This window comes from Lithobates pipiens, unplaced genomic scaffold (assembly GCF_037356315.1).
Source record: "Lithobates pipiens isolate NorthernLeopardFrog02 unplaced genomic scaffold, aLitPip1_a1.2 Scaffold_27, whole genome shotgun sequence".
NCBI classification, from domain to species: domain Eukaryota; kingdom Metazoa; phylum Chordata; class Amphibia; order Anura; family Ranidae; genus Lithobates; species Lithobates pipiens.
The window spans coordinates 224,675,785-224,689,783 of record NW_027507788.1 but is presented as its reverse complement, the minus strand read 5'-3'; the positions used below and the strand labels follow the sequence as shown (position 1 = coordinate 224,689,783).

The 13,999-nt window shown below is 45.7% G+C and overlaps 1 protein-coding gene across 1 annotated transcript in view; it reads left to right on the top strand.

The window, feature by feature from the left end:
- The window catches only part of GPR153 (G protein-coupled receptor 153), a gene marked incomplete in the record, with an annotated part of 188,326 nt that overhangs the window by 129,056 nt on the left and 45,271 nt on the right, over positions 1-13,999 (top strand). Inside the window, 1 exon segment of the mRNA XM_077458308.1 lies at positions 12,020-12,449. Within this exon segment, the coding sequence (XP_077314434.1) occupies positions 12,020-12,449 (430 nt within the window).

Sequence of the window (13,999 nt, the reverse complement as noted above, 5' to 3'; positions counted from 1 at the left end):
AATCATTGACATCAAAACAATGTAAAAAATGTCAGAAAAAATCAAAAAAATATACCGTATAACACGCACCCCAAGTTTAGGAGGGAATTTTAAGAAAACAATTTTTAGGAGGGAAAATTAAGGGAAAAAAACTTACATTTAAATGGCCATCAATGCAGCCTTATCAGTGTCCATCTGAAGCCTTGTCAGTGTCATTTGCAGCCTTGTCATGCAGCCTGTCCGTCATTGCAGCCTGTCCGTCATTGCAGCCTGTCCGTCATTGCAGCCTGTCCGTCATTGCAGCCTGTCCGTCATTGCAGCCTGTCCGTCATGTAGCCTGTCCGTCATGTAGCCTTGTCATGTAGTTTGCCCGTCATTGTAGCCTTGTGCATCAGTGATGTCAGGTAATGTTTTTAAAAATGGCGCCGCCGAGATGTCCTGTGTATCTCGGCGGCGCGCGGAAGTTCTTGGCGGCTTTTGGCCACTCTCGGACCTTCTCGCCCCTTCTTGGCGGCCTCGGCCCTTCTCGGCGGCTTTCGGCCGCTCTCAGACCTTTTCGGCCGCCGAGAAGGGCCGAAAGCCACGAGAAGGGCCAAAGGCGGGCGAAAGCCGCCGAGAAGGTCCGAGAGCAGCCGAAAGCTGCCAAGTACGGCTGAGGCAGTCGAAGGGCCAAAAATCGTGCGATTTTCCCCTGATTTTAAGGGGGAAAACGTGCGTGTTATACGCCGATAAATACGGTAATAAACACCGTTAGTGACCATAACTGTGACAAAAAAAGTGCAAAAAATAGTCAATTCTGAAATCTTCTACTGTGAATCGTGTAGAATCCACCACCACCTATGTAAGAAATGGCTTCTTACCAGACCCCTATATGGCATCCTCTCCAACCTTCACCATCCACAGCCGTCCAAAATGATCTCCACTGTGTATACCAGCTTTAATTGGGTCCCAAAAAGTAGCTCTCCCGTAAATACTGGCTCATTGGAAGACAATGACGTCACCTCGTGGCTTGTGTTGTGCGATTTGGGAGGACGGGTTTGTGTTGGCGTGTGCGTCCGGCCGGTGCACCCCACTTAAGGCTATATTGTCCTATATTGAAACCTATTGTCTCTTTCAAGTAAGCTTGTAAGTGTGCACTTTTATTTATTTTTATTCCAATAAAATTGGGTTTTAATACTATCTGGAGCCATTTTTTGTTTCCATGTACGGATGTCTTCCAATGAGCCAGTATTTACGGGAGAGCTACTTTTTGGGACCCAATTAAAGCTGGTACACACAGTGGAGATCATTTTGGACGGCTGTGGATGGTGAAGGTTGGAGAGGCTGCCATATTTTCGATGAGCGATTGTTGACCCTGTGGGGTCTGAGGGGTCTGGTAAGAAGCCATTTCTTACATAGGTGGTGGTGGATTCTACACGGTTCACAGTAGAAGATTTCTGAATGGACTATTTTTTTGCACTTTTTTTGTCACAGTTAAGGTCACCAACGGTGTTTATATTTTTTTGATAATTTTTTTCTGACATTTTTTACATTGTTTTGATTAGTCATATATTTTGTTTCATTCATTTGGAGCATTTATACACTTTTTTTTATTGAGTTTAAGGCCTCATGCACACGGACGTTTTTACAGCCGCTTTTTTGAGCTTTTTTTGCAGCTTAAAAACGGCTGTCCATGTTAGTCTATGGCTTCATGCCCACCTAGGCGTTTTTGAGCTGCAAATGGCATAGGCGTTTTTAAGCTGTAAAAAAAACCCAGGACCAGTGCGTTCCGTGGCGTGGAGCTAGAGCTGTAAAAACGCGAATCGCTCAAAAACGCGCAACATATTTTCTTTGTTTTCTGAGTGCTATAGCCAAGAGATGTGTTTCCTAAAAAACGCTACTTAACGCGGACGCAAAAAAACGCGCAAAAACGCCAATGCAAAACGTGGTAAAAATCACGTTTTTAACAACGATTTTTCCAGGCATCGGAGCTAGCTTTGCAGCCAGTTTTTTAAAACGTCCGTGTGCATGAGCACTCATTATTGCATCTGTACCACCAAGTTTTGAGTCAATTTATTGGTGAGCACTTTTTATTTTGTATTGGTCAGATCAATCAGCACTGGGGTTTTGCTAGATTGGCTAAGGGGAGGGTGGCCCCGACAGGTGGGTATCACATCGATTTATTGTGAGTTAGCGCGGTTCTTTCGTTTTATAAATTCATATACCGGTATGCAGTATTTTTTGGTACAAGATAGAACTGCAGCTCCTATTCATTACCTTATCCCTCTGGAGATTTTTTCATTTTTACTGTAGCGCAGTTTCTTCCCCATTTTTTTTCCTTTGTTTAGAAAGTTCGGAGACCCCTGTTCTAGGGCAAGGTTTCTCAACTAGGGTTCCTCCAGGGGTTGCTAGGGGTTCCTTGACCAATGAGCAATTTTTACCTCTTAGATAAGTTTCCACCAATCTTTTTCACTATCTGTAAGGGGGTAATTCTTCCCAGGGACCACAGGTGTAAGGAGCATTTTTCCCACTGACCATCACACTAATATATCATAAATATAGTCATTTTTAGCAGGGGTTCCCTGAGATCGGAAAGTTATTTCAAGAGTTGGGAATGGTTGAGAAAAGCTGCTCTAGAGGGCTCCCACAAGTATGGTCAATGCATAGTTACAGTGCCTTGAAAAAGTATTCACACCCCTTGAAGACACATTTTTTTTCTAAAGATAAAAAAAAATACGTGAACGTGAACAAGCTGGCATAATAGAAAAGAACTGTCCAGTGCACTGACTATACAATATAATAAATCTGCGCTCAAGTATGGCACCAGTCCTATGGGAAGACTCTTTCTAGATCCCAGGCATCTCAAGAATATGAACCCTGTCTCCGTTCTCTAAGATCCACTTTGCCTTGTTGCCCCCCTCAGGGTGAGGAATCCATAAGCACTAAATAGTAGGGAACAAAAGAGGGTGCACCAGCCTTGTGCATTAACCAAGACACCATTTTTTTCTAAAGACAAAAATAGCGAACCGTAATGGACAACAAAGCTCATCACAAATCTCCAGAAGAACGGCCAGAACTGATGTGCACACCTCCAGATGAACTGGGAAGGTGTCATAAAGCCCTGCAGATGCTAACGTGTTTCAAGGGTGCTCCCTCTTCATCAGAGCTAAACGTCTGCTGCACTGTGCTTCTTACATATGGACTAGGCTTCAAAGTAATAGCATCTAGACCCACCTCCAACCCAGCCCCTTAGTAACTGTGATGGGGGCTATTACTTTGATACCTAGGCCATATAAAAGAACATACAGAGTGCAGCAGACATTTAGCTTTGATGAAGAGGGGGCAACCTCGAAATGTGTTAGGTGTTAGCACCTGCAGGACTTTGTGACATCTTCCCAGTTCATCTGGAGGCGTGCAGATCAGTTCTGGACGTTCTTCTGGGGATTTGTGAGGAGCTTGTTGTCCATTGCCATTTGAGATTATATTGCCTATCTTTAATCTTTAGAAATAAAATGCACAAGGCTGGTGCGCCATCTTTTGTTCTCCGATATTTAGTGCTTATGGATTCCCCACCCTGAGCAGGGCAGCAAGACCAAGCTGATTTTTAGCGGGACTGAGACCGGGTTCATGTTCTTGAGATATCCGAGATATAAAGAGAGTCTTCCCACAGAACTGGGCACAGAAGATGTCTTATATTGTATAGTCCAGGGTTTCTCAACCAGGGTTCCATGAAACCCTAGGGTTCCCTCCAGTGGTTGCTAGGGGTTCCTCAAGCAATGAGCAAGATAGCAAGATAACTTGGGGGGAGGGGGGTAATTCTTCCCAAACACCACAAGTGTACGGAGCAGTGGCGTCGCTAGGGGGGTGACTTTTGAGGCTATAGCCCGGAGTCTCTGCAGGGGTCCCCAAGCGGAGGGGGGCTCTCTGGTGACCCCGATTTAAGTGGGGAGGCTCTCTGGGGATATATACACCCACACACACACATACACATTATACACGTGTATGCCCGCCCAAGTGTGTGACTCTTTACTACGCTGTTATGGGCTCTAGCCCCAGATCATTTGTAGACCTAGCAACGCCCCTGGTAAGGAACATTCCTCCCACTGACCATCACACTAATGTACAATGAGTTGTGGATATTGTAATATTTAGAAGGGGTTCCCTGAGAGCAGAATGTTATTTCAAGGCTTCCTCTGTGTTGAAGAGGTTGAGAAACACTGGTACAGTCAGCGCACCGCACAGCTCTGTTCTATCATGCCACCCTGATCACATTCACCAATGTATAACAATCACTTGGACTGTACATTCCCTTTAAAAACTGGTCAGTCCTTAGACAAAGCTCCAGCCTGATAGCTTCCATTTTCTGACTCACATAAAAAAATAAATAAAAAAAAGTAGCGAATAAACACATAAATCGATACTGGAGGTGCAGTAATAAATATGTATCGATCTAGACAAAACTACTCCGCTTCCAGGATCACATTAGGCAGTAATTACATAGGGAAGGTGCCCTGGCAGAGCAGCGTCGGAATGATTATTGGACATTATTATTTTCTCTTCTGGTAATGTGGAAATTCTAGATTAGCGAGGCGACGTCAGAAATCCAGAGCCAGCAAAAAATAAATAAAAATAAAAAAATAAATTTTAAAAAATAAATAAATAAAAAAGGCAGAGAAAATATACAATTTCCAAATCAATTCTTTCAGCTTGCAAGAAAAAAAAAGTTAAAAATAAAGTGGTTAACGTGGAGCATATTACAACAAAGCGCTCATTAATGGATCTCGCAAGTCACGCTAAGAATGGATGCTCTAATAAATTCCCCATTTATAGCAGCTTGCCATGTTTATGTATGAGCTTTGCTGACCTAGAAAGCGAGGTTCCTGCAATGACCTTCAGATCTACAATGAATTCATGGCTCAGTGCCTGTGTAGTTCTCTCCTTGAACGTGGAGGGAGATATATCATGCTCGGATAGAGTGTTATATTATTATATGAAGGGATATAGCAGTACAGGGAGCAGGGGCGGACTGACAAATCATGGGGCCCCTCCCCGCGCAATAGGAGATTATGGGGCCCCCAGGCAATCAGAGATTATGGGGTGACACAGTATACACACACACAGTATACAATCACACAGTATCAGGGCCGGGACAAGGGGTGGGCAGGAGGGGCAGCTGCCCTGGGCACTGTGGTTTCATAGGCGGAGAGGCGGCACCACAAGGAAATTGGGGGGAGGGGATTTGTGTTGGAAAGGGGGATTTGAGGGGCAGCAGGGAGTAAGTATTGTTCTAGGAGGGGAAATTTGGGGGGTATGCTAAAATTTAAGGAGAGAAGGAATGGGGGGGGGGAAGAAGATTTGTGCTAGGAGGGATGATTGGGACGCTTTGTGCTGGAAGGAGGGATTTGCAGTGGGGTTATTGGGAGGGGCAATTTTAGCCGTAGATAATATGTGCTAGGAGGCGTGATTTTTTTTCCTTTTTTTTGGGAGGGGGGGCACTTGAATTGGGGGGATTTGGGGGATGGAGGGGGGTAAGATTTGTGCTGGGAGGGGGGATTTCAGCAGGGGAACAGATTTGCACTGGGAGGAGGGGGAATTTATGCTTGGGGGGGGTGAAAAAGATTAGTGCTCAGTTTTTTTTTGGGGGGGGGGGATTTTTGATGATTCATAATGCTCATACACATTGGGGGGCGGGGAGGCGCAATTTGGTGTGTTTGCCCTGGGCTCTGGATGACCTTGTCCTAGCACTGCACAGTATACACAGACAGTACAGTTTCTATTGGCTGAGAAGATACTGGAGAGGCGGGGCAGCTATAATCTCAGGATTTTTAGACCAAAAGGATGTCGGTAAGGGACATTTCAGAGGCAGATGTAAAAAAAAAAAACACAGATTTTTACATACTGTCCCTGGTTTTACTGAAGCTGGCAACCCTGATGGGGCCCCCTGGTGGCCCGGGGCCCTCAGGCAGTGCCTGAGTGGCCGAATGGTCAGTCCGCCCCTGTCAGGGAGAGAGCTGAAAGTGCAGAAGATGGAGGGAATATTATTCCTTTACAGGACTGGAACTGAAGGTGCAGAGTGGAAAGTTTGTCAAGGAAGAAAGACAATATTATCCAAAAAAAAAAAAAAAAAAAAAAAGCTGCTTTGCCAGGTCTGCATGTCTTGTTATAATTAACCACTTGCTTACTGGGCACTTAAACCCCCCTCCTGCCCAGACCAATTTTCAGCTTTCAGCGCTGATGCACTTTGAATGACAATTACGCGGTCATACAACACTGTACCCAAATTACATTTTTATAATTTTTTTCCCACAAATAGAGCTTTCTTTTGGTGGTATTTAGTTACAGCTCGGAGTTTTATTTTTTGCCAAACAAACAAAAAAAGATGCAAAAAAAAAAAAAAATCATGTTTAATAGTTTGTTATAAAATTTTGCAAACAGGTCATTTTTCTCCTTCATTGAAATGCGCTGATGAGGCGGCACTAGTGGGCACTGATAGGCTGCACTGGTGGGCACTGATAGGCACAGATAAGGTGGCACCGATGGGCACAGATAAGGCGGCACTGATGGGAAAAGATGGGCACAGATAAGATGGCACGGATGGGTGGCATGGAAGGGTATCACTAATGGGCACTGATAGGTACCACTGATAGATGGGACTGATGGGCACTGATAGGTGACACTGATAGGTGGCTCTGATAGGTGGCACTGATGGGCACCGATAGAGGACACTGATGGGCACGAATATGTGACACTGAGGTGCAGCACTGTTGAGGCAGATTGTGGGCACTGATAGATGGCACTGTGGGCACTGATGGGTGGCACTGTGGGCACTGATGGGTGGCACTGTGGGCACTGATGGGTGGCACTTTTGCCTTTCCTTAGGTGGCACTGGCAGGGGGCAGGTGGGCACTGATGAGCTGGCGCCAGCTTGCTGTGATAGGGACTGAAGTCCCTCTCACGGCCGCCGGTGTGCGGCTTTTTTTTTTCTCCTTGCGCTGTCAGCGCAAGGAGGAAAAATAACCGATTACCGGCTCTGTTGTCATCACATGATCAGCTGTCATTGGCTGACAGCTGATCATGTGGTAAGGGGTCGGGATCGACCCCTTGCTCCAATCTGTGATCAGGCGAGCCTCATAGACTCGCTGATCACAGAGCGCGCCGCGCAGGCCCCTCGTGCACGGGACGACGTCAATAGACGTCGTCCCGGCAAAGCAGCTCTGCGCTGTAGCCGTCATTCGGCTATAGCGCGGATCTCTAGCGGTTAAACAATGCGTAAAAACCTTGTGAGCTGCCACGCTAAGCCTAAATTAACCTAAAATAAACACAGGTGATATAATTGTAATCAGCTGCCCGCACTTCCCACACTTCCCCAGATGGTGATAATGCAATCTCTATATAACACACTCTGCAGCGCTGATAAATATAGGAACAAAACTATATAAATCCAGTAAACACCGAATATAACATAAATGTCTAAAGCATAACAACATATAAACAGCTATAAATAAAGTGCTCTTTCTTGTTAAAATAAAAATAAATTCATTTTCTTTTTTCTTGATAAATAAAGTTGCTCGTGCTCCGGGATATTGCACTCAGTCCTCAATGAGGTTATTAACCACTTCAGCCCCGGACCATTTTGCCGGCCAAAGACCAGAGTGCTTTTTTTGCGATTCAGCGCTGCATCGCTTTAATCGACGACTACGAGGTCGTACGACGTGGCTCCCAAAAATAAATTCACGTCCTTTTTTTTCCCCACAAATAGAGATTTCTTTTGATGCTATTTTATCACCCCTGCGGTTTTTATTTTTTGCGCTATAAACAAAAAAAGAGAAACAATTTTGATTAAAAAAAAGCATTATTTTTTACATTTTGCTATAATAAATATGCCCCAAAAATATATATAAAAAATGTTTTTTTCCTCGGTTTAGGCCGATACGTATTCTTCTACATATTTTTGGTAAAAAAAAATTAAAATCATTGCAATAAGCGTGTATTGATTGGTTTGCGCAAAAGTTATAATAGCGTTTACAAAATAGGGGATAGTTTTATGGCATTTTTATTAATAATTTTTTTTTTTTTTTTACTAGTAATGGCGGCGATCAGCGATTTTTTATCCTGACTGCAACATTACGGCGGACACATCGGACATTTTTGACACATTTTTGGGACCAGTGTCATTTATACAGCAATCAGTGCTATACAAATGCAACGATTCCTGTGTAAATGACACTGTCAGTGAAGGGATTAACCACTAGGGGGCGGTGTAGGGGTTAAGTGTGTCCTGGGGAGTGTTTCTAACTGTGGGGGGGGGGGGGCGTGGCTACATGTGATACGTCACTGATCTCTGCTCCCGATCACAGGGAGCAAAAATCAGTGACACTGTCACTGGGCAGAACGGGGAGATGCTCGTTTACATTAGCATCTCCCCGTTCTTCCTCTCCGTGAGACGATCGCTGGTATCCTCGCGGACATCGAGTCCGCGGGACCAGCGACCCGACTCACGGAGCTTGCCGTGGGCGCGTGCCCACCCGTAGGCTGCCTCTTAAAGGGCAGCGTACAGGTACGTTAGTTTGCCCGTACGAGCCCTTCTGCCGACGTATATTGGCGTGAGGCGGTCGGAAAGCGGTTAAACTAAACAACAACAGTCCATATAGATAAAAAAAATAAAGCATGTATGGAACACAGGCCACCTGCTCCTTCCCATAATAGCCCAGCTCAGAGGTCACTATTTTCCCCTGGTATGTTCAGAGACTCTCCTCATATACATCACATGTGGGAAATAACAGAGGCATGCAATAGCTGGGCCATAGGTGATTCTATCACCCCTCAGCACTATAGCACTTTAAAAGGCATTAAAAAAAAAAAAGTTATTGCAATCAGAACTCCATATATATATATATATATATATATATATATATATATATATATATATATATATATATATATATATATATATATATATATATACACACACAACTCACATTTCAAATAAATAAAAAATGCCTTTTAAAGTGCTATAGTGCTGAGGGGTGATAGAGTCACCTATGGAGCCCCCCGGTTTCCACGGCATTCCCCCTGTCCGATGCCAGCTCTGCAACACTTCCTGGCACCTCTCTCCACAGCCGATCGAGCTCCTCCTACCGGTTTCGTCACAGTCTCGTGACTTCCTCTGGGAATACTCACTTGTTAATAATACTTATAATTAAATGCATCGAAAACTATATTTGTAGTATAGGCATAGGATTTTATTTAATACACTTAAGACAACTATGATCCATATAACAGACTATAATAAAACACAATTTCTAAAACCAATCAGTCTCCAACATTGCAATGATTGCGCATGGTAGCTCGAGCTGTAATGACTACCATGCGCAATCATTGCAATGCTGGAGACTGATTGGTTTTAGAAATAGTATTTTATTATTGTCCGTTGTTATACGGATCATAATTGTCTTATCTTAAGTATATTAAATAAAAGTTAAATTTTTACAAAAATGCTGTGCCTTAAAAGTCCCATGCCTCTACTACAAATATAGTTTAGATGCATCAAGTTTTGGGGATGCGGAATAGAAGTTGAATAATTAAATAATTACATTTGATCGGATTGTTATAATTAAAATAATAATAATTATATAATAATTAAAACTGTTCTTTTGTCCATAGGTTCCTTTATCACCATGCCTTTGTAAGTAGGGGGTTGCAAAAAAATTGTAAAAAAAACAAAAACAAAATAAAGACTGAACCAATCCACTGACCGCTGCCTTACTGACCATATCCACTGCCCTACTTGCCAAATCCACTGCCCTACTGACCACATGCACTTCCCTACTGGCTCTGCCCACTGCTCTACTGACACCATCCACTGCCCTACTGACCATATCCACTGCTCTGCTGACCACATCCACTGCCCTACTGGTACCGCCCACTTCTCTACCAGCACTGCCCGCTGCTCTACCGGCACTGCCCACTGCTCTACCGGCCACATCCACTGCTCTACTGGCACCTTACACTGCCCTACTGACAATATTCACTGCTCTGCTGGCACCGTCCACTACTTTGCCGCCACCGTCCACTTCCCTACTGACCATATCCACTGCTCTGCTTGGACTGTTCACTACTCTGCTGGCATTGTCCATTGCCCTGCTGGCCCAATCCACTGCCCTACTGACCACAACCACTGCTCTGCTTGCACCATCCACTGCCCTACTGACTCCGTTCGCTGCCCTACTGACTAACACCATTCACAGTTCTACTGGCACCAGTGGCAGAACTAACAAGGTTGCACTTTCAACTGGGCCCTGGCATTCTGCCACCGTGAGGAGAGGGGCAAGACAGCAGGAAGGGGACCAGCTGCAGAATATGGGAAAGTGTCCCGCTGTGGCACTATAATAAAGGGCCTTGCCATGGGAGTAAAGGGCCACAGGCCCGGAGGGAAGAGCCCTGGTCAAAGGTCAGGGGGGCGTTTCTTGCACTGGGGCTCTAAAGGTTCTAACTACACCTCTGGCACCTGTGCTGAGTGGTCAACCTCCAGTGTTTACAATGCAGCAGGGCAGCCACTCAGCATGGAATCTGGAGATCACTGGAGTAGTGGTGTAGTAATGGTGCCTACCAAAGTAATCTCCATCTTCTAGAGGGATCCCACAAGTGTGGTATTTATAATTACATTGAGCTAAGCTAGAAGAATGTCCTGGAGGAGTCTTTGCTAAAATAAAAGTTAGATTTTAGGCACCCCTGCAATAGGAATTTCATTTTTGGTAAGATAATCTGCACAAGTTAATTACTTGTAAAGGGTGATTATAACAAACCAGACTCTCCCATTCTAGAATAACTCTCTAAAGCAGGGGTAGGCAACCTTTCAGGAGGTTGAGATCTACTTAACAGCCCCCCATAACTGTGCCCTGTACCCCCCTTCACATCACCCCCATAGTGTCTCCTGCCGCCCTTTACATACCCCCAATGTAGTGTCCTCTGCCCCCCCCATAGCAGTTTCCTATGCCCCCCTAAAACAGCGTCCTCTGCCCCCTTCACTTCACCCCCCCTGCCCCTGTCCCCCTTCACATCACACCATCACCTTCCCCCCACTGTAGTGTCCTCTTTCCCTCTGTTCCCTTCATATCACATCACTCTTCCCTGTAGTGTCCTGTGCCCCCCCCCCCCCAAACCATTGTCATCTGTCCCCTCCACTCCCCCCACCCTCAACTGTAGTGTCCTCTGCCTGCCCCTGTCCCCCTTAACATCACCCCCATAGTGTCCTCCGCCCCCCTTTACACCCCCCAATGTAGTGTCTTCTGCCCCCCATAGCAGTGTCTTCTTCCCCCTAAAGCAGCACCCTCTGCCCCCCTTCATTTCACACCATTAACTCCCTCCAACTGCAGTGTCCTCTTCCCCTCTGTTACCTTCATATCACATCACTCCTCCCTGTAGTATCCTGTGCCCCCCCTCCCAAACCATTGTCATCTGTCCCCTTCACCCCCCCCACTGTAGTTTCTTCTGCCCCCCACAAACATATATAAACACACTCCTACCTTTACACTGGTGTACACTGTGCCAGCAAAGCGGAAAGCGAGCGGTTTCACAGTGCTGGATGGAAGGTGAGAGCTGCCAGAGTTAATCTTTCACATGAACAAGCTAGTGATTGGTTGCTAAGACCACCCAGCTTCCCAGCAACCAATCACCTGCTGGTTAATGTGAACAGTTAACTCTGGCAGCTCCCGCCCTCCATCCAGTACTGTGATATGTCCCGCTCTCTGCTCTGCAGTGGTGGAGGGGGGGGGGGGGGGAGGGGTGGATGTTGAGTGGAGAAGGATTGGCAATGCAGGGCGGAGTTCTCGATCTACCTGTCTGCTGCCCGCGGTCGACTGACAGATCGGGATTGATGGCTTGCCGACCCCCCACTCTAGAGGACTTGGTGAAGAAAAATGCTTTTTCTTCAGAACAGAAATAGGTATAAATCCTGCAATGTACAGAGATCACCCGGTGCGGAGTGTTTTTTTCTTAATAAAAGTGGAGTTATAATTAATTTTAAACAAAGAGTGACATTTAATTCTTGTCATGTTTCCAGGTTAAGCAATACAAAGAAGCAAGCCGTGCACACCGTCATGGGCATATGGATGGTGTCGTTCATTCTCTCCACTTTACCCGCTGTCGGGTGGCACAATCCCACCCAGAGGTTCTACGCCGGGGACTGCCGCTTCATCGTGACGGAGATCGGACTGGGCTTCGGCCTGTGTTTCCTCCTGCTGATCAGCGGCAGTGTGGTGGTTGGAGTGGTCTGTATCGGCATTTCACTTTTTCAGACGTTTTCTATGCAAACCGGGCAGAACATAGACAAGAACAAATTCAACGTGCCCACCATTGTGGTGGAGGACGCTCATGGGAAGAGGAGGTCATCCATAGACGGGTCGGAGCCCATTAAGACTTCGCTTCAAATTACCTATTTGATATCTGGGATTGTGTTTATATACGACTTTCTAATGGGGTTCCCCATCTTGGTAAGTAGCTTCCTTTAGAATGTACACAATGTATCAAACACATAAAGAGAACCAGTCATGAGTGGGCTTATGTAAGAATCTGAATGGTCAGAGAAAGAATAATAAATGACTTACCTTAAGGATGATTCTCAAAGCTTGAAAGGCCCCGGGATTCTGCTGACCATGGCAGTCGTTCCAAACCTCCATTGCGTGGAATGTGAACAATTTCAGTGCTCTTAGTTGATATTAGGCTGCTGTGCGCATTCGAGAGCTGAAAAACACCAAAGTTATCAAGAAGTCAGGCAGTTGACCGTGTAACAGGGGCGTCATGGTTTGCTGGTTTTGGTCCCTACCCCCGCTCTAGTCCTGCTAGAACACTGTCCCCTCCTGCTGAGGCCAAATCCTTTGCCATCTTGTGCCCCCTTGCCATTGACCTCCACACAACATTCCCAATGATAGACCTTTACACCCCCAAGGAATGAATGTCCACACAAGAATTAGCTTGCTGGTCTTTACTGGTGGTCAGGAAAAAGTAATACGCACCACATCACAGGGAAATACATTCTGAAGGTCAGCTGACATTACGCAGCCAATCACATTTAGTGGACGGTCCGCATCAGTCACGTGAAAGCATGTGGGGCACCTCAGCAGCCATATCCCTTTTAGTCTATCCCATTAGTACTCATAGAATTGTGCTTATTATAGTCAACTCCTTGTTGGGTACATATTCTCCCGGGACCCTTTCAGGGAAGCAGCCTCACACAGGGATGATCTCCAGCCTGGCCTAAAAGGCCTTTTGCAATCTGCCCTAGCCTCTATCTCCATAAGGGACAGAATGAATATAGCCGGCTCCTCCTGTGTACAAGTCCACTCCTCCCCCAGCCTCCTGCCCTGTCTAGGGCCTACATATGTTGGGTAGAGTCTCATTTATGTAGGGTGCCTAGCTCCCATGCCCCAAGTGAGGCTAGGGCCTAGGGTTGCCACCTTTTCTTCAAGTCAAACCCGAACACTTTAGCGGCACACAGCAATTATAATTTTTTTATATTATAAACTATATATATATATATATATATATTATTATATTATATTTTGTTATTAAATAACATTTCTAATCATATGAAATTAATAACAAGAGTCCCCCTTTACATCAGAGTCTGCAGAGTTCCCCTTTTACATCTGAACTTGTAGAGTTCCCTTTTCACTCTGCAGACTCTGATGATAAGGAGAACTCTGGCAGTCAGCACCTCTCATCCAGATGTATCTGAGGCTGCTGGACTTCAAATTTCCAGCAACCACTTTCCTTTTCTGAAGTACAGAGCCGGGGATTGGCACGTGGGCAGACACAGAGGGGTAGGGGGTGGGGGGGAGAGGTGCAGATCGAGCCCTCTCTCCTCTCCCGTCTGTGTGTGTGTTTGGGGGGTTGTTAGTGTGGCTTTGGGCAGCGCAAAAGAATGTAACAGTCACTCTCAGTTTAGACAACTGTAGCCAGCATCCCTGCTGGGAAGCCATAGTCCTCAGTCTGAATAATGTGTCCGGGTTTCAGGCAAGTCTGAAACCCGGACGTCATGGTT